The sequence below is a fragment of the Zeugodacus cucurbitae genome, chromosome 6 (assembly GCF_028554725.1).
Source record: "Zeugodacus cucurbitae isolate PBARC_wt_2022May chromosome 6, idZeuCucr1.2, whole genome shotgun sequence".
NCBI lineage: Eukaryota > Metazoa > Arthropoda > Insecta > Diptera > Tephritidae > Zeugodacus > Zeugodacus cucurbitae.
The window spans coordinates 67073107-67094641 of record NC_071671.1 but is presented as its reverse complement, the minus strand read 5'-3'; the positions used below and the strand labels follow the sequence as shown (position 1 = coordinate 67094641).

At 35.1% G+C, this 21535-nt stretch overlaps 5 protein-coding genes across 9 annotated transcripts; 3 read left to right on the top strand and 2 right to left on the bottom strand.

Annotated features, from left to right (window-relative positions):
- The first annotated feature begins 98 nt into the window (after positions 1 to 98).
- Positions 99 to 1163, top strand: LOC105212107 (crossover junction endonuclease EME1). The gene has a single exon (XM_011183886.3). It carries the CDS (start codon positions 206 to 208, stop codon positions 1127 to 1129), a length of 924 nt encoding a protein of 307 aa, XP_011182188.1. The 5' UTR covers positions 99 to 205; the 3' UTR covers positions 1130 to 1163.
- A 1707-nt stretch (positions 1164 to 2870) lies between these two features.
- Tmem170b_1 (transmembrane protein 170A) lies at positions 2871 to 3450 on the bottom strand. The gene has a single exon (XM_054235280.1). The coding sequence runs from the start codon at positions 3448 to 3450 to the stop codon at positions 3058 to 3060; it is 393 nt and encodes a 130-aa protein (XP_054091255.1). The 3' UTR covers positions 2871 to 3057.
- A 1179-nt stretch (positions 3451 to 4629) lies between these two features.
- Positions 4630 to 6529, bottom strand: LOC105212105 (transmembrane protein 223). The gene is made up of 2 exons (XM_011183882.3): positions 5996 to 6529; positions 4630 to 5929 (listed from the first exon to the last, which is right to left on the bottom strand). The coding sequence occupies exons 1-2, from the start codon at positions 6435 to 6437 to the stop codon at positions 5634 to 5636; spliced, it is 738 nt and encodes a 245-aa protein (XP_011182184.1). The 5' UTR covers positions 6438 to 6529; the 3' UTR covers positions 4630 to 5633.
- LOC105212104 (H/ACA ribonucleoprotein complex subunit 3) lies at positions 5137 to 5619 on the top strand. The gene is made up of 2 exons (XM_011183881.3): positions 5137 to 5277; positions 5341 to 5619. Exons 1-2 carry the CDS (start codon positions 5224 to 5226, stop codon positions 5479 to 5481), a joined length of 195 nt encoding a protein of 64 aa, XP_011182183.1. The 5' UTR covers positions 5137 to 5223; the 3' UTR covers positions 5482 to 5619.
- A 321-nt stretch (positions 6530 to 6850) lies between the features above and the next one.
- LOC105212102 (activating transcription factor 7-interacting protein 1) lies at positions 6851 to 21257 on the top strand. 5 transcript variants are annotated; one of them, XM_011183878.3, is made up of 4 exons: positions 6851 to 7086; positions 16733 to 16922; positions 17096 to 20054; positions 20125 to 21257. In XM_011183878.3, the coding sequence occupies exons 2-4, from the start codon at positions 16784 to 16786 to the stop codon at positions 20975 to 20977; spliced, it is 3951 nt and encodes a 1316-aa protein (XP_011182180.1). In that variant the 5' UTR covers positions 6851 to 7086; positions 16733 to 16783; the 3' UTR covers positions 20978 to 21257. The 5 variants fall into 5 exon arrangements, with proteins under 5 accessions (XP_011182180.1, XP_054091254.1, XP_011182182.1 ...); XM_054235279.1 differs by lacking the exon at positions 6851 to 7086 and adding an exon at positions 9814 to 10544; XM_011183880.3 differs by lacking the exon at positions 6851 to 7086 and adding an exon at positions 15021 to 15281.
- The last annotated feature ends 278 nt before the right edge of the window (positions 21258 to 21535 follow it).

Here is a 21535-nt window from a genome sequence, read left to right as displayed (position 1 = left end):
GACATTGACAACTTTTGAAATTAATACTTTTTTAACAAATTTTTGCTTGTTTTGTTGCTTTCTTATCAAATCGTTCTGTACTTTCATCACAGATGTCGCTGTAAGTCAGCTGTCACATTTACTCAATCAAATAACAAATAATTACAAAGGCGGTAAAGTTTTTAAAAATATAATTTCTATATTTAATGTTTTAATATTAAATAAAATGGACACAAAAGCGGATAAACTACAAAAGAAAGCAATTCGCGATCAGCAGAAGCGTATGAAACCGGGTGAATGCGACAAATATGTACGCTTAGTTTTGGATAGCGATATACTAGCATCTAACGTACCGGGACTTGGTAACGATCTAACAAATGAAATGGAAAAACTTCAAATAAAATATACAGTACGCAATTTACCTTCAAAATTGTGTGTAATTTGGGAACGTCAATCAGGCCAACGCGAATTACTGCCTACTGAGTGTTTGGATTCACCGCTGAGCGCGCAGTGGGAAACTGAAAATCAAGTTATACAATTCTTTACTACACATGAACTTAAGAATAAACCAGCAACTGAAATAGCGAAAAGTTTAGAACAACATTATCCAAATAAGCAACCCACTGTAGCGCTATTAGCGGAACGAAGTAAAAACGATTCGCACACTATCAATTCTGTACTCATAGACTTACAAGTTCTACATCAAGTAGCCACAATGCAGGTGCCACCAGTAGCTAGTGAAATTGCTGCTATGTTACGACGTTTCACCAAAGCCATAGCGGAAGCACCGTTCAAGCAACAAAGAGCCGAGTCTTTAGGCTCATTCAAAAAATTCCTGGCGAATGATAAGAAACAGTGTGTGCGTGTAGTCGGTACAAACGGTTTAGGGCGCCTTTGGCAACAACACTTAAATCGTTTGCCATTAGTCACCTTGGAAGTAGCTGAGACTATAATCGCACAATATCCATGTCCAAAACGACTTATGGATGCATACGAACGAGATGCAGATGAAGAGAAAAAGGTTATGGCCGATTTAAAGATCAATCGCGGCGCACCACAGCCATTGCAAGCGGATAGGCGTATTGGTCACGTATTGAGCGGAAAATTACATATGTTGTATAATAGCAGAGATCCGAATGCAATCATTTAGTTTATTCAATAAAACTGCAAAACAATTTCTGAAATGAACGTGCGTATGAATTTGAATATAGATACAACAATTTATCAATTATAGAAATTATACAGAAGAAAAATTGTTTAAATGTTATTTGTTTTTTTTTACCACTTGTTTATTGTTTATTCCTTAGCGTTATTTAAACATTAATATTAGGCTTTTCAATATATGTTTATGTATTTAATTAGTCATTTCTTCATTAATTAATTTTATATGGTCTAATGTGTGGCCTAGCACTAAATATTTATAAGTATAATTATTTAATATAATATCGTAAATTAGAATATTATTTGGTTAATTATGCACAATTGCTAATAGTATTTGTTAATCAGTTATAATTAAAAATCACATATTTTCATATTCCGTAATTTTGTTATACAATATTTACTAATTTTTGTTTTCCTATCTTGGTTTGTAAGTATGTATGTATATATTTGCTTAAGTAATTTGACAAATTGTACATTCAAAACGCTGTGGACCCGACTGTTCGCCAACAAAATTTTAGTTTTTTTTGTAGATTTTTTTTTTAAATATTTTTGTCATCCCTAAGCGATTACTCGCATGAATTAAGATATAAACCGATTTAGTCTGTTTTTATTATTTATATTGTTGTCAATTACGTAGATTTATAGAGAATAAATTAACTGTACTATGGAGTTCACATACACATATTTCGATATTAATTGAGTATTAAAATCTTAGCGAATATTGTGATTGTTCTTAGTTTTTTTGGACTTGCCATTTCTTTCAATTTGGCAAAAGTGAATCGATATTATACGAGTAATGCTTATTTTGGTATACGTACATACAAAGGAAAAGAAAAACACTCGACACATGAATCGATTTATGGATTTATAATGCGAATAATAAATAATGTTTTTTTATGCAACGAAATTAATAATTTTATGAACATGTTTTTAATAGAGAAACTTAACAATCTTACACATTCCGTATATGCCAATAGTTTAGCTTGCCAGTTATATTCAATTTTTGAAACCTGTCCAATTGAAAATTATTGTGAGATAAATCCGTTTTTGATATGTGAGCCAACTGCTTTACACGAAATAAAATTAAGAGTTATGTGAATGCCGAAAATAAACTACGATCGAATATTTTGCACATAGGTGTAGTTTTTATGTGTTTTACTTTTTTCATGATATTTTAAGGAAATATTTATGTAAGACTAATTGGCCGAAAATTTGTACAAATTTCTTAGACAGTTAAAATTAAGTTCGTTGGCATGTAGCATGGCGTGGGTTGCACTCCGGTAGTTCATAGTATTTAATTATTTTATTTTAAAAGCCCAATTATAAACTTTATATTTTAGTATGAAGTGAGTAATTAATTTATGCTACTTTTTTACAATATTAGCATGCACTCATTAATCACCATATTTCGCTTACTGAGTCATTAATGCATGTAAAATGTCTTATTAATGAATGAATGCGTTTGCGAATACTTGTATTTATGATTTATTTAATTTGTTTGTTTTTGTTTTTTTGGTGTATATAATTTCGATAAATAGTCAATAAAGCAAATATTAAACTAAAGCAAAAATTATGTATAGATAATATGCACAAAATTACATTATATGGAGCATAATGGATAACTAAGACATATTTTTGTAAGAAAACTTATTACATAAACACATGTAGAATATAAATTAGCAATATATGAACATTTATGGACTGGTATTTTTGTTTACTATAAATATAGATTATAATTTTAATTTTTTTTTTACAATCGTAATAATTATGTTATACTTAAAACACTAGGCGTTTATCACTAAGACTTTACGTGTGTGTCTGTATGTGTATTTGGAACTGTCCGTCTGTCAGTCACTCACTCACTCACTTAACCAACATATGTCCCCCCCCCCCCCCCCCATTGAAAGCGCCCAATTTCTAGAGTGTAGCCAGAATTCGTGTAAAACCTAAACACGCCGACACTATCGTTTGTCCAACACCCCACACCATTGCATATATTGGCGACATTGGCAGACTGGAGGCTCGATGCACGAATGCTATCACGGCGCTGCTCACTATGCCACTCATCGCTGGCGACAGAAATCCCATTACTAGAATCAGTATCGAGAAGAAGCGTCCGAATTTGTGTTTGCGTAGTGTCACAAAAGCAACCAAAGCAGCGCATGTGTGTATGAAAATGGAGGAGAAGAGCGCCCAAAGGAATATGTGATACCACATTTCACGAAATGTATTGAGGCGATTTTGTGAGCGCAAACCCATAACATCGGCAATGGTGTCCAACTCATCGGTTTCATCAGCGTCGGACAACATTACAACCTGAATGGTAGACGTGTTGACGGTGGTGAGGTTGTTGGGTGGAAATGAACGTAAGGAGCGTGTAGCTTATAAGTAAAGTTGAACGGTGGCTATTGATCGATGTTGCTTATGCTTATAAAGTATTTGATTAATTTCGATTTGGTAGATATATGTTGAAATACGGCGTCCTTAATTAATTTCTAATAGTTGTAAGTTTTCTTGGTTGTATTTGTCGTTTAAGATATTTGTTTTTTGTTATTATTATATTACTCGATTTTTATCGTACTTATATGTAATAGACGAAAATATCACAAAACTTATTTGCTGATGTACCACTTTGGCGGGAGTACAAGTATGGATGTAGCTATCTGATAAAGTCTGACTGCGGTGCCGCTTTTAACTAGTGCAAATCTTGCGATCACTGTTATATTCATATACTGATTCCATTGCTACAATGTTGATAAGCTTTAATTCACTTGGTTGCCAACATTTTAATGTAAATATTAATGTGATCACTATTTAAGTCGTAATTTCGATGTTAGCAATCGTGGTGATATATTAAAGATGTCATGGAAGGCTTTAGCATGGCTGAATGTTTTTAATCGCATTATTGTACCTAAAAATGTACGAAAAAATAAAATTAATATCACTATATAAAGGAAGAAGACTAAACGCACATAGAGACATACTACAATCACTTATACACGCATATGTACATATATAATACCAATGAGCGTAATATATACATAAATAGTGAACTTTTAAAGAGATAAGAAGCATTTCCTATACATTGTACAATACACTCTTCGCATATTTGTGTACAAATCATTAACTTTGATCTTTAAACCTTCATACTAATATTACATGTAGATATGTATACATGGGTTATCAAGTTGGTTCATATTTTTTATTAATATGTTTACTAAATACTCAATACTTCTTTGTACATTAATTCTTCTTTACCTTTTAATCAGCGCCACTTTCAATGCATTCGACAGCTGCTCTCCCACATCCAATTGTTTTTCGTCCTACGTCTATGTGTGTAAATCTCCACTTTGTTGCAAGAAGATTACATTTTTAGTCAATCGGTTTTTATTCCTAAACATTTTTATTGTTTATAATTTAATTGCAAATTTTTAATTCATTTTTCCATAAAATATTAATCGATTTGCAAATTACAACCATTACTCCTTACTTCCACTGGGTTTATTGTACACCGCCCGTTTTGCTCACATTTGTTTTGCCAGCATTCTAAGCTCTTTAACACTATTTCGAATGCAAATACTTATCAATCACAATCGTAGAAAATGTGTTGTTGTTTAGTTTTCCAAAATCTGTGGCCAAAACTAACTTTATTTGTAAGTTATTATTTTTCTAGCAGAAATCGTTTCGTCCATAACAAAGAAAATTATTGTGCATCTTCTTCTTCTCGTTTGAAGAGGCTACCAGAGCATATATTTTATGGGAATAAATATTTTCTTAAAACTTTTATGTGTTAATGAATCAAATCTTATAAAACTATTTGTATATTTTATAAAATACTGTATTTATAGAATAATAATATTTTACATTTATTCGTTCTACTAACTCTCTTTTAAAAGAGTAAGTAATTTAAACAAAGTGGTAACTTGCTGAATTTTAACAGCTGTTGCAATCACCATTCACAATTGATAAGTTTTCGTTTTGACGTTCTCAAATTGACATTTGTGTTTCTTACAAACTGTGCAAAACACGTGCGAACAACAAACTTGATTTCAGGAGTTTTCTAAATAATTTAAATTTACAAAAATGTATCTGATGTACACTTTAAACGAAAACGGAGAGCGTGTTTATACTCTGAAGGTAAATTATTATATCTCTAATTCGAATTGAATATAGTAATGAATAAATATATTTTCCTTTTAGAAACGCACTGAAGATGGACAGCCTACAATATCTGCTCATCCAGCACGCTTTTCACCGGAAGATAAATATTCACGCCAACGTTTGACCATCAAAAAACGTTTCGGTTTACTAATCACACAACAACCTGAACCAGTCTACTAATTTTGAAACCTACAAAATAGCTGTACATCGATAAGTTCGTTTTTAAGTAAATAAGATTCAACTATCAGTAACAATTTTTATTAACTAAGACTTAATATGAGTAAATAAACAGTTTGTATTAACTAAGAAATAACAGTACACGTTAATTTATTTCAATCAACCCGACGCTTCAAGCCTGCGGTATAGTCAAACAATTGTGGATTTTTAAACTCTCCACGCATATCGAGTACGTAATAGAGTGAACGATTTTTTACTTTGATGGGCAATTGGTTGCGAGCCAATTCACGAGATTCCTGCGCAGAAACACATTTCAGTGGCACGGTCATTATACGGTTTTTGTTAAAGGGACCATAGGTAACAAACGCAACATCTTTTCCACCTTTACGTAGGATGAGGTAACGCACAGAACGTAAAGTGTACATCCAGCTGGCACAAAGTATACCATAGCCTATAAACATAGTAAAGATAATTAGTTTGATTACACCTATTGCAACAAAGTAACTATATACATTACCTATTAGAAAGCATATTGTTGTGATGCCATTTCTGTATTTATTTTCACCCAAGTTTATTTGTTGATACCACGCTAACTCTTCTCCCGGTATTTCCTGCACGGGCGCATCTTTAAGCGTTGTAAACGCAAAATGCGATAGGTAAGTCCAAAATACGAATTGACATAAGCCAAAGATATTCAACACATTGTAGTATTTAGGATTCTCGTATTTGAATAGTATCACATCCTTGGTGACATTTGTGTTCACATCGAATACAGGTGAAGAACGATTACGTGCCGGTGCTCTTAATGTAATTAGTGGTTTATTGAGCAATGGTGCTTTCGATGTAAACGATTGTTTTAGTGTTTGCGTAGCAAACGGTGTGCGATGCAGCAAACGGCAGGTGCTGGCACGAAAAATATTGGCGGTTGCGTTTACGGTGATATTTAATAAATTACTCATTTTGCAAACTGCAATTTGCTTTGCACTATATAATTACGCTAACCTCAACATTTCCATTTGTTGCAAACTCCTTAAAGAAACAGCTGTTTTGCATTTTGTTTTGATTCATAGCCAGAGCTTCTGCTCAACAAAACTGTGAGGGTACAGTTTGAAATGAATCTTAAAACTGCGATTTTGTAAAATTTTAAAGAAATTATTTTAGTATATGAATGTAAGATGGGTATCTTTGAATTTTTCTTTTATCAAAATTTTTTAAGTTCGTTATTAAATACAAGCATTTCTTTAATATTGTTATTAAAAATATTAATAAATTTAGATCTTAATTTGTTTATATTTGCAACGCTGCAGGGTTTTTAGTTCATTCACCTGACAGCTGTCACTTGCCTGTCTGTTGCCGCCTATTAAACAAACCCAGAATTATTGTTGTTTGTGAATGCTTATGGAGTGTAGTTGCGGACGGACGAATGTGGATGATTAAAAAACAAATTGGATATAAAAAGTGACAATTATTAGAAAAAAAGCTTAAATAGAGTGAAATATTAAATAAATAATTTATATCTGACACTCGTGAGTTTGTGTTGCAAAAGCATAACGAGGACGAGCTTGTTATGCATTTTTGGTGCATTGAATACCCAATATTCTATTAAGAGTAAGTTTGTTTCTATTTTAACTTCTAACTATTATCTCTCATTTACAGTATTTTATATTAATTGTAATAGTATTTTCTAGTTACTAACAAATTCTAGCTTCCCGCCTTGAAATTCACTATTGTCTGATTGCAAATTACATATCCATATACTTTTAATAGTTAGTAGAGTTGCCAAGAATTGCAACATTATTTGTTTATATACAAAATGGGACTACATGTTTCACCGGTTGTTATTTGTAGAGTTTAATGCATGATTTATTATTAATATTATGTTACGGACTCTTAGATATACTGAATATATATGATAAATTGCTTGATGATTACTTAAGAAGAGTCTTATAAAATATTTAAAATGGAGTTTTTGGCATATAATGATAAATCAAGAAAAAGACAGCGCAAGTTCCAAATACAACAATAAGGCTTTATTTAAGTTTTGAGTTTATTTTAAAGTCTCATACGAACCATAAGTACCATACGAACAATTTTTGTACATTGCGCCACCAAATGTTGTTGTCCGAATGTTGGCAACCCTATTCGAAATAATGTACATAGCATGAGGATAGCATCGTTCCAACAAAATATCACAATATGCTCAACAAAATCGTTTTATGTTTTATCATCTTACTGGTGTAAATCTAGTTTTTTGTTTATTGTAACAGTTGTTTTTTGCAATAAACCCTTAATTTCTTAACAACGAAATGTTGGAAGAAAACTAAAGACGAAACATTACTACGTTTGTATGAGATTGAGTGATCAATAAAGTAAGATCCGTAATTCGAATTCTTGATTGGAAAATAGACAATACAGACTGGGTAAAATTCCATACCTACGTAATTGCCCACGATTACGAGAAACATAACCTCAAAAATTGCTTCAATCGATATTATAGACGCAGAGAAAAAGAAGCAGAGCGAGAAAATGTGAACAACATGCTCTATATACACGCACACAGATATACACAAACATATATAATGCTATACCAGCAGATATCGAATCGAAGAGTACTGCATGATACATACTATATAAAAAGAGAAACAAAACCGTTGGCATAAAGATAATGATATTTCGGTTTCTTAAATCTGAACCGATTTCATAAGCACCGTAAGAATTACGGTTATAAAAATTAAGGTTAAGGTGACCCTTCGATCGTATGGAATTATTTAATTTTGAAAAATGAGGTTTTTAACGGAAAATAATTTTAAATTAAAATAACGCAAATAAATAAGTATGAATATATAAATATACATAAATATGTGCAAAACTAACGAAACTAAATTTTCGCTTAATAATTTTCGACCGAAAACAATATGGCTGACATCGTGCTCGTGCCTTTGGCATCGTACATTCCGCTTATATGCGGCGTTACTTTGTATTAAGTGCTATCAACAGAAACGAAGCAACGACAGATATTGTACTTGAGTTTCTACGTTATAAATTTACATCGTGTAATATGCAGTATTAAAGTAAAACTCCAGGGGCTTTGAACCACGTTTTAAAGAAAATCTTGATTTTAGACGCTACTACAATGATTATGTACATAACTGTAAAAATATGTCTCTACTACTATTATTCCTAGCTATACTAGCAAGTACATACTCCTACTTACATAAATATAGCATAGATTGCGGGGGCAGTGCGAGGTTGTAGATATCATCGAGCACCTTTATGATACTTACGTAAATCGTATGCGATATATTATTGCGCAAATTTTATCATTAATAATGCAAAGTTTTGATATTGTTCTTCAGATAGTTTATAGATTTGTATGCAATATCTGATTGTTTACATACTGACATGTATGGCATATAATCTTCTAAGATTCGCAGAGGACCCATACCCAAAGTGGAAGATGTACACTCGATTGCAGATGAAACAATAAATATCTACACATTAAATGAAAGTATACATATTTATAGTTATTTTAATATTATTTTTATTTAGTCGTCAACCCAACCATTCGGTTACTCTTATGTGTGTTTGCTTTATTCGCGTTCGGTTTTTTCCACACATTTTCGCTAAACGGGGAACGACGACGAGTCGTTGGTTGATACCAAAAAGCGACTCTGTCATATTGTGATTTTATGGCTGCAACTTCTATGATTCTTTATTAATATGTATGTATCTCAAATGCAACTAACAGTTTTCTGTGTTATAATTTCTTAAATTTTAATTTATACAGTATATATGGGTGTATATCTTTTCATAATCCGACAGATATTTTGCTCTCTGAAAAATATATGTACCTACGCTTGTTTACACCTCTGCACATATATATTTATATATATATTTTCCCTATATCATTCTATCGCAGTCGCACACATTTGTCGATACTGGTTATTTAGCGCTGGTTTTGAGCAGGCAAGCGCGGGTGCTCTTCTTTCTGCTTTCATACGAGTGTACCAATGCTTGTCCGGATTCTATCTATGGTTGTTTGTGCATATTCACTCACCGCAATCTACTTTTCCCCCGTGATTATTGCTTTGGACTTTGCCTGTTTTCAGTTTTGGTATATATCTCGGTATTTTAGTTCGATGACATACCGGATTTAAACGGCCCTGATTGAATTTCTGTTTATAGTTACGATTTATATATGAAAATATTCTTATTTAAAAAATATTTTTTTTTTATTAAATTCAAAATTCTCTTATACAGTACTATTATTTAAAAAAAAAAAAAAATCACTCGAAATTCTTGTTCGAATTCGTTCTAATTACATTTAATTAACCCACAAAATACTCACCGCACACTTTCGCTTACTTGCCGTTCAATAATCATCAGCTCTGCGCTTCAATCTGCCAGCTTTTGTTCGTCAGCACCTCTCACATGTCCCTGAGGTGCTGAGCAATTTGGTTGCAGACCAGCATTTGTAGCACAACTTTTTTGTAAAATGTTACCTTTCTGTAGGTTTTAACAAATTTATTTCAATATCTAACTCGCCAATTTCAAGTATTTGCATACCTTTTGTCATACTCGTGCATATCCACGTTGTACCTAGAGACAGCATTTGCGCGCTTATCTTCATGCTGTTGTCTACATAGTATCTTTAGCATCATGCTCTGGCGTTCACTTTGCTACACTTGAAATAATTTTCCAAGTTAATCCTGGTCCAAATTTTTTTATAATTCAATGATTTTTGTTTTTAAGAAGATGATGCATATAGAATTATAGTAAAATAGTGATGTCACCTATACCACTCTGGTACTCTTATTTACTCTCTGCCACTTATTTTAGCGCTCTCTTACTCTCTGTTATGCCTACAGGTTTCTTGTTTGTTCGTTTATAAATTACACAACTGTACATACGAGTATGCAATTTCTTAATATTTCTGCTAAAGCTACCTACAATTGTGTAAAAGGTGTGCCCTAGTGAAGAAATATGGAAAATTTGCGCAGAAACGATGTAATTTTAGAAAATCCGTCGAGCGGAAAAGTTTTGAATAGGGACTGAGCTGGTTATCGGTAAGTAATCTTTAGTTAGTTTTCGAGTGCGTGTGTAGGTCATCACGGTATACATACACAATCGGTATGGTACTGTGCATTTACATAAGTATATATGTAAGTATGTACATATATATTATACTCAAATGTATATAGGAGTGTTTTTATATTAATAAAACTATATAAATAATTAACGAGGTGGCAACATCTTTTCATGATTTTGTTTAGAGATTTTTATCATATTTTTTTATATTATATTTTTAACTTTACTTAAAAATAACAGAAAAAGTTAAATTTATAATTTAAAATTTAAATAATTTAAAAAAAAGTTAAAATCATAAATTTACTAAAAATGTTGCATAAAATAATTTTAGCAATTTATTTTTATTAAAAATGTGTAACTATATTACGACTTCTGAATTCTTTTGCTCTTTTTATTTGCTTGAGCAGACAATTATTAAATGCCGCTCTCTTTGCACGCTCTCGTGTACTCTTATACATACACACACATCCAAACATACTCATATATGCACAGCACGAAACGCACGTCTGCCTTGCCCACTGGCGTTTGTCAATCGCGTCGTCAGTTATCGGTCGTAAAGCTATAGTTTCAATGCCTTAAAATATCACTATTGCACTAATTTATTTGAGACACATATATTTAACTCCAAAAAATATGTTAAATATTGCATAGTTGCTGCATTAAATAACGCTCGCTAGCAACAACAAGAATGTGTAATAATCAAGACCATACATTCATTAACTCGCGCGTTGGGTTTGTGTCGTTTCTTCGCGCTATTCCCCCTGAAAGTTGTTGGCATTTGTTGTTTTTTGATTGCTTTGTACTCGGGCCAACAGGTTTTGTCGCGGAATTATTACACAACGGTGCTGGCGATTTTTTATTGGATTATTTGATATTTCTATAAAATTGTAGATTTAGCAAATTTGGAGTTTGCTTCGACTATTTATTAAAATTTTTGAAGAACTGACGTTTCTCTTTGGCTACCACGGACCGATGTGGCACCCAAGTCCAAGGCCACACATCCATTTGCCGTTTATAATAGTTTTCTTTATATACTTACATACACAATTCTACGATATGGGTTGGCCTCCGCTGTCTGACAGTTACCTAAATAGCGCATAAAGTATTGCTCGTCTTGCCAGAGATACAACATTTTTATGTATCTACCTATTTGCACACAGTGGTGAGTTTGGGTGTGTGTACGTGCTATACTCTCCGTAACGTTATTCGTCTGTCCTCATTATTTTTCCGAAACATCTTCCGTATTTTATTTGGTTGAACATTGAACATTTATAGTCCCCAAAGAATTCCATTGATTTGAACTCATAACATTCATTTAAATTTTCCTATTATGAGAGGGTTTCCATATTGCAGACCTGAGTACATCCTTTCCAATTATCAGGAAGCATCGTGTAACTCTTCTTATTAATAACTTAATAATAAATTATATATCTACATAATTGCAAATTATAGCCACACCTATTTTATTGTCCCCATCTCTATACATATTATATGCACATATGGTTACAGTCATGCGAAATTAATTAGCAGTGATGTTCCAATATGAAGTACATATCACTATGCATTTTTTGTTGTAATCTTGAATACGTATTTATGAACTTCTAAGGTGGTAAAAGTGCTTGAGAATTCAGGTATTCACAACTGGTTTAGAAGATCAGTCATAATCGCATAAGAGAGAGAGCGAGTGAGAAAGAGAGTTTAATACCCTAAAAGAGTAAACGTTTGATATATGTATGAAGTACAGTAGTTTTCCGAAATAACGAATATTCGTTTTAACGAAAACCGCTTATAACGAACAAGCAAATTTATTACATTGTGTACCTTAAATAATGAACATCGGGGATTTGTAAGTACTCGGTTTAACAAACAACATGAGAAGAAAGAGAAAAAATCAAATAACATCGAACCAGAACTAAAAATAAAACTTGAAGAAATTCAAAAGAAATGTGCAAATTGAAAAAATGTTGAATTTTATAAAAAACGTAAAATTATTTATCAGCACCAAATAAAAGTAGTAAGTGTCAGAATTGGTCCATTTTGGAGGGATTTATTGGATTTCAATTGTTTTGTTATGGTTTTTCATTTTTTAACAAATAATTACTACAACAATTTATTAAACTCAAATTTACGGATATTTAACTAATTTTTATTGAAAAACATACCACTAAATGAGTACTCGAATTAACGAAAAATTCGATGTAACATACAGGCCTGACAATTAATGTGTTCGTTATTTCAGAAAAATACTGTAATTGATTTAAAAACATATTTCGAAAGTCAAATTTTGGCTACTTAAGTATTTAAAGGATTTAAGCCCTTTGATGAAAAATATTATATTAAACAGATTTGAGAAGAAGAAGAAAGAAAAAATCTGGTTCTAAATGAAATACAAACATTTGATATCCCTACTGAGTTCATAGAAGTATCGCCGGACTTTTTCAAAATCATTTCCATGGACACTAAATAATGGAATTTGGACAGTTAAGGATATAAGTTATGCGATAGATACTTTATCGTCAATTGAGAGAAAGAGGATTTGTCATTAATCTAATAAACGTTTGTACATACAATTCTCAAATTCGTTACTATTTCGTTGCACAACACTGTATATGGTTGAAGTTTGGTATGAGTGCTGAATGTGTACGTTTGATTTGAACTTTGTGTTGCTGTTATTTCGTACACCACTATGGCAACACAATACACACATACAAACAGCTTTGGCGCTAATTCAGAGATCCTTTGCTGGCTTACTTGTGCTCTTCGCTTTTGTTATTGTTTCGCTAGCTACGCTCTCTACATGTGTACGTTTGAGATACATAACTGTAAAAATTTGTTTGACAACTAAGAACTGGAATCTTGTCTTGAGCTGATGTTTGGATGGATTTCTTAGCTATTAGGTTTATACGTGAGTATGTATCTATAATGTCTGTATAAGTAGGTAAATTTCATTATTAAACAATTTATCAATTCGTAATAAATAATAGACGTGAAACAATTTTAAGCTTGACATTGTCCTATGATTTTTTATTATTTTTTATTTATTATTATTTTTTTTCTTTTATAATTTTTTATTAAATAATTTTGTATAAAAAGTTCCCATCGATTTTACAAAATCATCAACGTATACACATCTACTTCCAACCGATTCGTGTGCATACAATGTCTATACCTTCACCCCCTCCACCTTGGACCCATACTTCGTCGAACCATCCAATTATATAAGTATGTGTGGATTTATCATTCGAACGAGCTGCTTCGGCTTTAGTTGTCTTACATATTTCATCTGGCTCTCCGGGTGCTCGTGTGTTGGCTTTGCTTGTTTGACAACTTTGTAGCTTTTTGGTCGGTGTAAAATGTTTTGTACGCCATATTGTTTTCGATAAACTATCTCAAAACAAAAATCAAATTATTAAAGGTGTGCAATGAAAATTCCTGTCCATGGCGGGAAGGTGCTGAAAGCTTGGCTCTAACAAAATCGTGCAAACAGTTTTGAAAAGGAAAAAATATTTCTACAACATTTTTTTGTTCAAAATTTTATATTTTTTAATAATTTTTGTGATATCTTTCGCTTCTAATTTGAAACTTGTCACTTCATTTAAAATGTCATATGGAAAATCACTATCTCGCTCACACAACTCCAGCACTCCAGTGCTCAGTTCGTTTTCGTTCGTCTAAGTTTAGGTGTGTGTGTGTGGTTTCTTCGGTCTGTCAATGCTTACAATTTGACTCTTGCTTTACAATTATTTGCTATACCGTCCATAAATTTTCGACCTTTTACATACTTTGTAAGCGGCTTATCTTGACTCCGGAAGTCTGAGTATTTGAAATGAACATATTGCTTATTGAATAACTACTCGATGCTTATCACTACCCTTCACCTACATGTCATATTCGATGAAATCTACTGGATTATGGCTACCAGATCTAATATTGCTTACTTCTCTTTTAATTATAACTTTTTCGTCATAAGGACCTAGAGTTGTATCTGCATTTTATACTTATTTAAAGTTCCGAGAAATCGGTTCTACTGTTTAAATTGTCGCATAAGTTTAGCTTCCACAAGCATGGATACTATGTTGTGTGGATCGTATGTGTGTATTTGTATCATGGATGCATGAGTATTTTTTGTGTTTGTTGCAATTGCGGCAAATGCATTTTGTGCAACAACAACTCTTCAACGTACTCACGGGTTTACTTTGCCAATTTTATTGTTGTTGTTTAGGCGCCGCCGGCTCGGTAGTTAACTGTTTGGTTGTTGTTAGGTGCGATGCGTTGTCTAATATTTGTTTGTGTTTGGAGTCCGAACTGTATAGAACTATTATTTCTTTATTGGAATAGAGCTTCTAAAACTCATAAATAATAATAATAGACCTATTGTGTACCAGTATCACTGAAAACTTTATGCCACTTTTTGAGGTTATAATTTTTGTTTACTTTGCTTTTGCCTTCATTTATACTTTATTATTCCATTTTCAATACTTTAAAAGATTGTTGTTTGAGTTTTTATTTAAATGTGACATTCATTAAATTTTAATTTGCTTCTACTGAATTGTGCTGAAAAGCTTTGTGCTAATAGAAAAAGCTTTAAATTAGCAGTGCTGCGGTGTAAAGCAGCTTTCGTGTTACTGCAGCTGTCCACAGCCGAACTATATTAATCGTGTAATATCGCGAATATCTCAGTCATGTATAGTCAAATTTACGCAACTTTAAAGCATGTATGTATGTATCCATCAATATTCACCTATGTTTATGTAAATGCGTGTAACTATGTAATATTACTGACTCTAATAATCATACAATTTGGGCTGAAGGTTATCTATGCGTATAGACTAAGTTCAAAGTTGGTTTATAGTTTTGACATTTGCTTTCGAGGTTTTATGTGATACTAGTTAAACATTTACAGTTAACCTCAAATATTGAACTTCTTATAAGCTTACGACCCTTAACCCATCAAAAACACTATCGAGACATATCATAAAGTCGTTCAATAAAGAACACATAAACACACACGCCCAACAACACGTTTTGTTGCGACATAACACAGTTAGGATCCACATGCGTTCCACATATTATGTCTATGTCATGTTGCTTGTTTTATGACACTTATGAATTTGTGCATAACTCCAAACCAACATTAAATATTCAGACATTAATACATGCCGTTATACTCCCTTCTAGATCCCTAAAGCATTCTGTCGCATTATATTCGTACACTTCTCGACCTATTTTCCATTGATCTGTGTAACAAAAAAGCCAAAAAACTACCTGGTGCTCATCGTCGGCATACGAGAAATCATACGAGCTCTATCTATCTATCTGTCGAATTCAAGCAAAGACGACAGTTCGTTCAAAATTTTATGCTCGCCACATTTTCAGTTCTTTGTATCACGTGAAATTGGCCGGTTGTGTTTTCGTTTCACTCGTCTAGCAGTTGCAAGTAGCGCCGGGGAGTTTGTTTATGTGTGTTTTTGTTGTTCGTATGTATGTATGTATTTTTGAGTGTTTGTTCGTCGTGAATCACAGCCGTAGTAGTAACGGTAGTTTAGCGGTCTTAAAGCGTAAGTTTGTAAGTTGTCAAAATTTATATTTTTCGAATTAAATATTTTTTATTTTTTAACAGTTATTTTTGGTATTTTTAAAACAGTTCTTTTAATAGTTTATTGTTTGTTCAAAATTTGCGCGCTCTTTTTTGTTTACATGCTCTCTGCCATACGCTCGCTCTCTCCAGCTCCCTCGATATTGCTCTTTTTGCGTTTACTATCAATCCTCCTCTCTCTTGCGCTCTTTTTTCTGCATTGTTTGTCGACGTTTCGCGTGTTTCATACAATTTCCGTCGATTCTATACTTTTGGTCTATGCAACTTTGTTGTCTTCTAACTAAATTATATAGTTTGTCGTAAATTTGTTTTTGCACGTTTTATTGCACGTTGTTTTTATGTGCTTTTCTCGTTGTATTCCTTAATTATGGCATGTGGTTTTCACTGTTGGGTTTGTCAAGTTATTAGACCGTAATTTCAACCTAGGCTTAACTCGAAGAACCACATTTGTTGTATAACTATTCTAACCTACTATTTTTATTCAGTTAGTGTAACCAACTGTCTTGAAATCTTTATCCGCATGTTTTCTCCCAATAATTTATTTGATGGAATTTTAACTTTTTCTTGCAGGCAACTTTAATGCATAACTCAGAGTAAATACTCTTACCCACAAGCCACAAAATGATGGAAGTTAAACAGAGTACACCGACCGACTTCAACAAGCTGTCAACAGCGAGCAGTAATGGCAAGCCTGATGACTTAGATGTCATGTCGGAATTGGAGACAACAAAACTGAAAAGTGATTTATTAAATACAAACGGTAAATTGAAACTTTTAATTGCGTTTTAGTTGATGGAACTTCGGGAAATTTGTTGCGCAAAAAAGTTAGAGGAAAATATAGAAAATAGTACAATTTTCTTATGCGCACAAATCCAAGCTCCAACAGTTAAATATTTACAGTTATGCATTTTTTAAACACTCCTCCCTTTTCAGATCTACCACAGAATGGTTTAATCGGTGACGTTTCAAACGGTTTCGCCGATGCCGGTGATGGTCTGGATCTCGATGAACTCATCGATTTAAATGAGGCTGTAAACCCTGAATTGGAAGAGGAGCTGTTGCGTGAGGATGACGATGATAGTGGCGCAAATGTGGTTGATAAATTGCTGGCTGAGGTGGTGCCGAAAGCGGCAGCTGCACTCGGTGAAAAGACTGATAAGGTCGAGGAGAGTACAACAACAGTGACAACTAGTCTGCACAATACAGGCGATGATCTTGATAAGTTAATCTCGAAAATTAACGATCTCGAAGATTGCATTGAGACATCGTCCTCGGACAAGGAGGAGGCAGTAAGCAGTTGCGCGGATGGCGCTGAGGTAGCGGAGGCAGAAGTATCTGCTAAAGACGCACAACAAAACGAAGAGTCAGTGGAGAAAGAGGAAGTAGAAAGGTCCGAGATTGCTGAAGAAGTTAGTAAGCCAGTTAATGATGGTGTAGAACCCGAAGTTAATGAAGAAAATGAAAAAAGTATTGAGGAGATGAATGCAAAGGAAGACAAAGAAGTGGGTAAGCCTGAAAATAGTGATAAAGCGACCATAAATGAAGATAATGATAAGGTGAAGAAAGTGGAAAGTGAAAAACAAAAAAACAATAAAGCAGATGGAACGGCGGAAAAAGTGGAAACTGAGGAAGATTGTAATGAAATTAGTGGTGAGATTATAGAAGAAAGTCCGGACAAAATTGTTAGCGCAGCTAAAGAGTCAACTGGAAAGTTCATAGAAGAAGTCGAAAATGTAGAAAAGAACATTGAAGAATTAGTTAAAAGCAAAGATATTGTGAAAACAGTAACAACCGCGGAAACCCGAAAAAATGAAGATAAAGAGTGCATAAATGCCGATATAACTGATGTGGAGGCAGCTGAAACTGATAAGCAGTCGGAAAGTCTTAATGCTAAAGGCAAATCTGCAGACGCGGAAGATTCCGATGACGACATTATTTTCTTTGTTGACAAAAAGGAGGCGGAGGAGAAGAAGGAAGCCGAAGTTGATGCAAACAAAAAAGTTGTTGATAAGGATGCCAAATCAATGGATGTAGATGACGATGATGATGTTGTATTATTGCTCGACGATGACGAGGAATCGTCGCACACGGAGGAAAAAAGCAAGGATGCTACGGAAAAAGCAGAAACGATGGAAACTGATAAAAGTGAAAGTGCTGCAGAGGAAACAAAGTCCAAACTAATAGATAGTGGTGAGACAGAAATTGAACAAAAAACGGATAAAGACCAGAATGTAGCTGATAAAACAGCGCTACAGTCAGACAATTCCGATAATGCCTGTGACAAGTTTGAAAGTGAGAAATCTGCAACAACGTCTCAAAAAGACGACGAAACAAAATCCAAATCTTCAGATGTTGTCGATGAGACAAATAGCAATTGTAGTAGCAGCAGCAATTTGTTACAAGAAACACGTACTATTGAAAAGATCGGTACAGCTGGCAGCACTGGTGGTGACGATGATGCCGATGCGGCAGATGAGCAGGAGAATGAAGATGACGCTGACGATGCTGAGAGTAGCAGCGCCATAGAACTCGTGGAGGACGATAGTCGTGCTGGAGGTGAGGAGAAGACAACCGAAGAGCCACCAAATAAACGTTTACGTATGAGTGTTGAGGGTGATGACAGCATGAAAGCTGAGCAATCGGAAGAATCGCGCAGCAGCAATAAATCCGCCGACTCTGCGCCCAAAGACGAGGAGGTAATTAAGATCGCAGAGGACAGTAATGATGGCGAGAACAGTGTAAAATCGCAGGGACAGTCAACAGCTGTTGCTACAAAGCGAACGCACGATGAGGTTGAACAGAAAAGCGCAGAAGAAACTAAATCCGATACGGTAGAAGAGGTGGCAAATAAAAGGACTAAAATGGAGGAATCAGCTAACACCGAGGACGCTATAAAAACGGAAACAGTGAAAGTGACTGAAGGCGGTGTGGTCGCGGATGGAAAATCAGCTGTTGAAAGCAAAGTGTCCCAATCGGAAACGCCGGATGAAAAAACCGATTTTGGAAAAGTATTGCCACAACTGCGTGCTATAGCCTCAGACATTCCAATTCCACTCTATCCAGCACCGAAATTCTCAAACGACACACCAACTTTAAGTTTGGACTTTTTCAAACGGTTTCGCAAGAACTTCGACAAACTCACCAAATCCGATTTGGAGGAGTTGGTGCTGCAGAAAGTCGTTGAGGCCATCGTGCACAAAAGTGAATTCGCCGAAATGCGCGAAACTATCGACAGACAAGAGAAGCAAATCACCTCGCATCGTGCGAAAATCGCTGAAATCTCAAAACAGTTTCGTGATTTGGAAATGGTGCACAATCGGGTGTTGAAAGATATCGAAACGAAGAATTCACAATTCATTATGCCCGTCAAAATCACACGTGCTGTCGGTCTGCAAGTGTACGTGCCCACTAAGCGTGGCGCCGATGCTGTTGCCTCCACTAGCCATGCTCATGTGTCCACATCACCGCAACGCGGTCAAATGCCACCACCGTCATCGCCGCCACGTCAGCCAAATAGTACGCCCGAAACGCGTTCGGGTAATACGGCGCTGACCACAGCCGCAGTGGCGGCTGCCATGAATGCACGACGTGGTTGTGTACAAAAGGTTACGCCACAGCGGCCAGTGGATAACGGCATGTCACCAACGCCGCGCCCGCCCTCGTATCGCATAAATACTGGTGTTTTGCAAACGGCCTTGACACAGGGTTCCCAAACTACAGCCGCAGCAGCGACGTCGTCGCAACAAGCTGCCGGCATGCCACGCGTGTTGAACAAAGGTGTGGCGTCGGGACAACAACGGCCTGTCCGCTTCCCTAGCAATGAACAAATGCGTGCACAACAGCTACAGCAACAACAACAATACGCGCGACAGCAAACGCAAAACGCCAATATGTGAGTATAGATTTTGTGAGTTTACATTGAATAAAATACTAAAAGTTATGTTTATTACATTCCTCCACAGTCGCAAATTGGTTCCAAAACAGAATGCTGGTTGCTTACCCCCGCAACAGTCACAGTTCCGACGTCCCGTCGAAGCGACGACTGCATTGCCTGCCACACCCGTGGATCACTACATGAACCAGTTGAGTCAGGCTTCACCAGCAGTCGGCAGTGTGACAATAACTTCGGCCAAACCGAAGGAAAAAGCAGTCATCGATCTGACCGATGAGGATGAGGTGGCCAGCGCTGCGGCGTCAACGCCACCAATGCAGCGTGGCGTCAACACCAACACACAGACATTGAATAGCGCGCGTGCAGTGCCACCACTTACACGCATGCCGCACAGTCAATCGCCAACAGTGCGTCCGACCGCGGTAAATGTGCGTCAACAGCCTGCGTCCAAAGCGAATAACAGTGCACTCATGTCAAATATATCCACGCCGCCCGGCACCAGCATTACGCGTGTGCACATAAGTCCAGCGAATATACCAGCGCCGGTGCGCAAATACAATCACCCCGCGCCACTGCCAAACACACCGCCGCAACCCTTCAATCCGGGCTGGAAGCTGCCACCGCCGCGTCCCACCATACGCATCAGCAACCTGGAGAACGGCATTGTCATCTCGTGGACCATGGAAGATTCCATGGAGCGTTTTGCCGAGTGCGTCACCTATCAGATTTACGCCTACCAAGAGACATCTGGTCCGCCAGCGGTTGACTCATGGCGCCATGTGGGCGATGTGAAAGCGATGTTACTGCCCATGGCCGTTACACTGACGCAGTTTCAGGAAGGTCAACGTTACTACTTTGCGGTGCGCGCGGTGGATGAGCACAAGCGTCTGGGACCATATAGTTTACCCAAAACATGGACTTAAGTACTTGGCTGGAAGTTTTAAATTTTTAGACACGGTAGTTAAGTGTGGGGAAATAGAGAGCATGATTTTTCGTTGTTAAGCTTTTATTTTATTTTATTTTGTTACTCAATTTTCACACATTAGTTAAGTGTTTTAATTATAGGCCTCACAACCTCATATTTATTGTTTAATGGAAGCAGGAATAACTTATGTGCGAGTTTGTAATATAATATAAATAATATAATTGTAGTTACTATAAGTTTCTTTTGAACTAAAAACAAAAACAATAACAAATAAAACACACAAACTAACCTATACAACAACAACCATCTCAGTCATACGTAAAATGAAATTTCGTGAGTTATATCTTATTCGTACTTTTGCACCACATTATAATGTTTCAGCCGATTCCCAAACTCCATATAAATATATATAAAATATGTATGTAGTCTAGGGCTGATGAATTACTTGTAATTCTTAAATTAGGTCTCAATTAATTTAAATTGAATAATTGGCTTATTTGAGTATAATTAATTACAGCATATGTTTAACATAAGTATTTTTAATCAATATTAATAT

Bases quoted from the DNA above. Each gene is read 5' to 3' on its own strand.
- LOC105212107 (XM_011183886.3), top strand. From the start codon at position 206: ATGGACACAAAAGCGGATAAACTACAAAAGAAAGCAATTCGCGATCAG.
- Tmem170b_1 (XM_054235280.1), bottom strand. From the start codon at position 3,450: ATGTTGTCCGACGCTGATGAAACCGATGAGTTGGACACCATTGCCGAT.
- LOC105212104 (XM_011183881.3), top strand. From the start codon at position 5,224: ATGTATCTGATGTACACTTTAAACGAAAACGGAGAGCGTGTTTATACT. The intron at 5,278-5,340 runs GTAAATTATTAT...TTTTCCTTTTAG, and splicing joins AGCGTGTTTATACTCTGAAG to AAACGCACTGAAGATGGACA.
- LOC105212105 (XM_011183882.3), bottom strand. From the start codon at position 6,437: ATGAGTAATTTATTAAATATCACCGTAAACGCAACCGCCAATATTTTT. The intron at 5,930-5,995 runs GTAATGTATATA...CTATGTTTATAG, and splicing joins AACAATATGCTTTCTAATAG to GCTATGGTATACTTTGTGCC.
- LOC105212102 (XM_011183878.3), top strand. From the start codon at position 16,784: ATGATGGAAGTTAAACAGAGTACACCGACCGACTTCAACAAGCTGTCA. The intron at 16,923-17,095 runs GTAAATTGAAAC...CTCCCTTTTCAG, and splicing joins TGATTTATTAAATACAAACG to ATCTACCACAGAATGGTTTA. The intron at 20,055-20,124 runs GTGAGTATAGAT...ATTCCTCCACAG, and splicing joins CAAACGCAAAACGCCAATAT to TCGCAAATTGGTTCCAAAAC.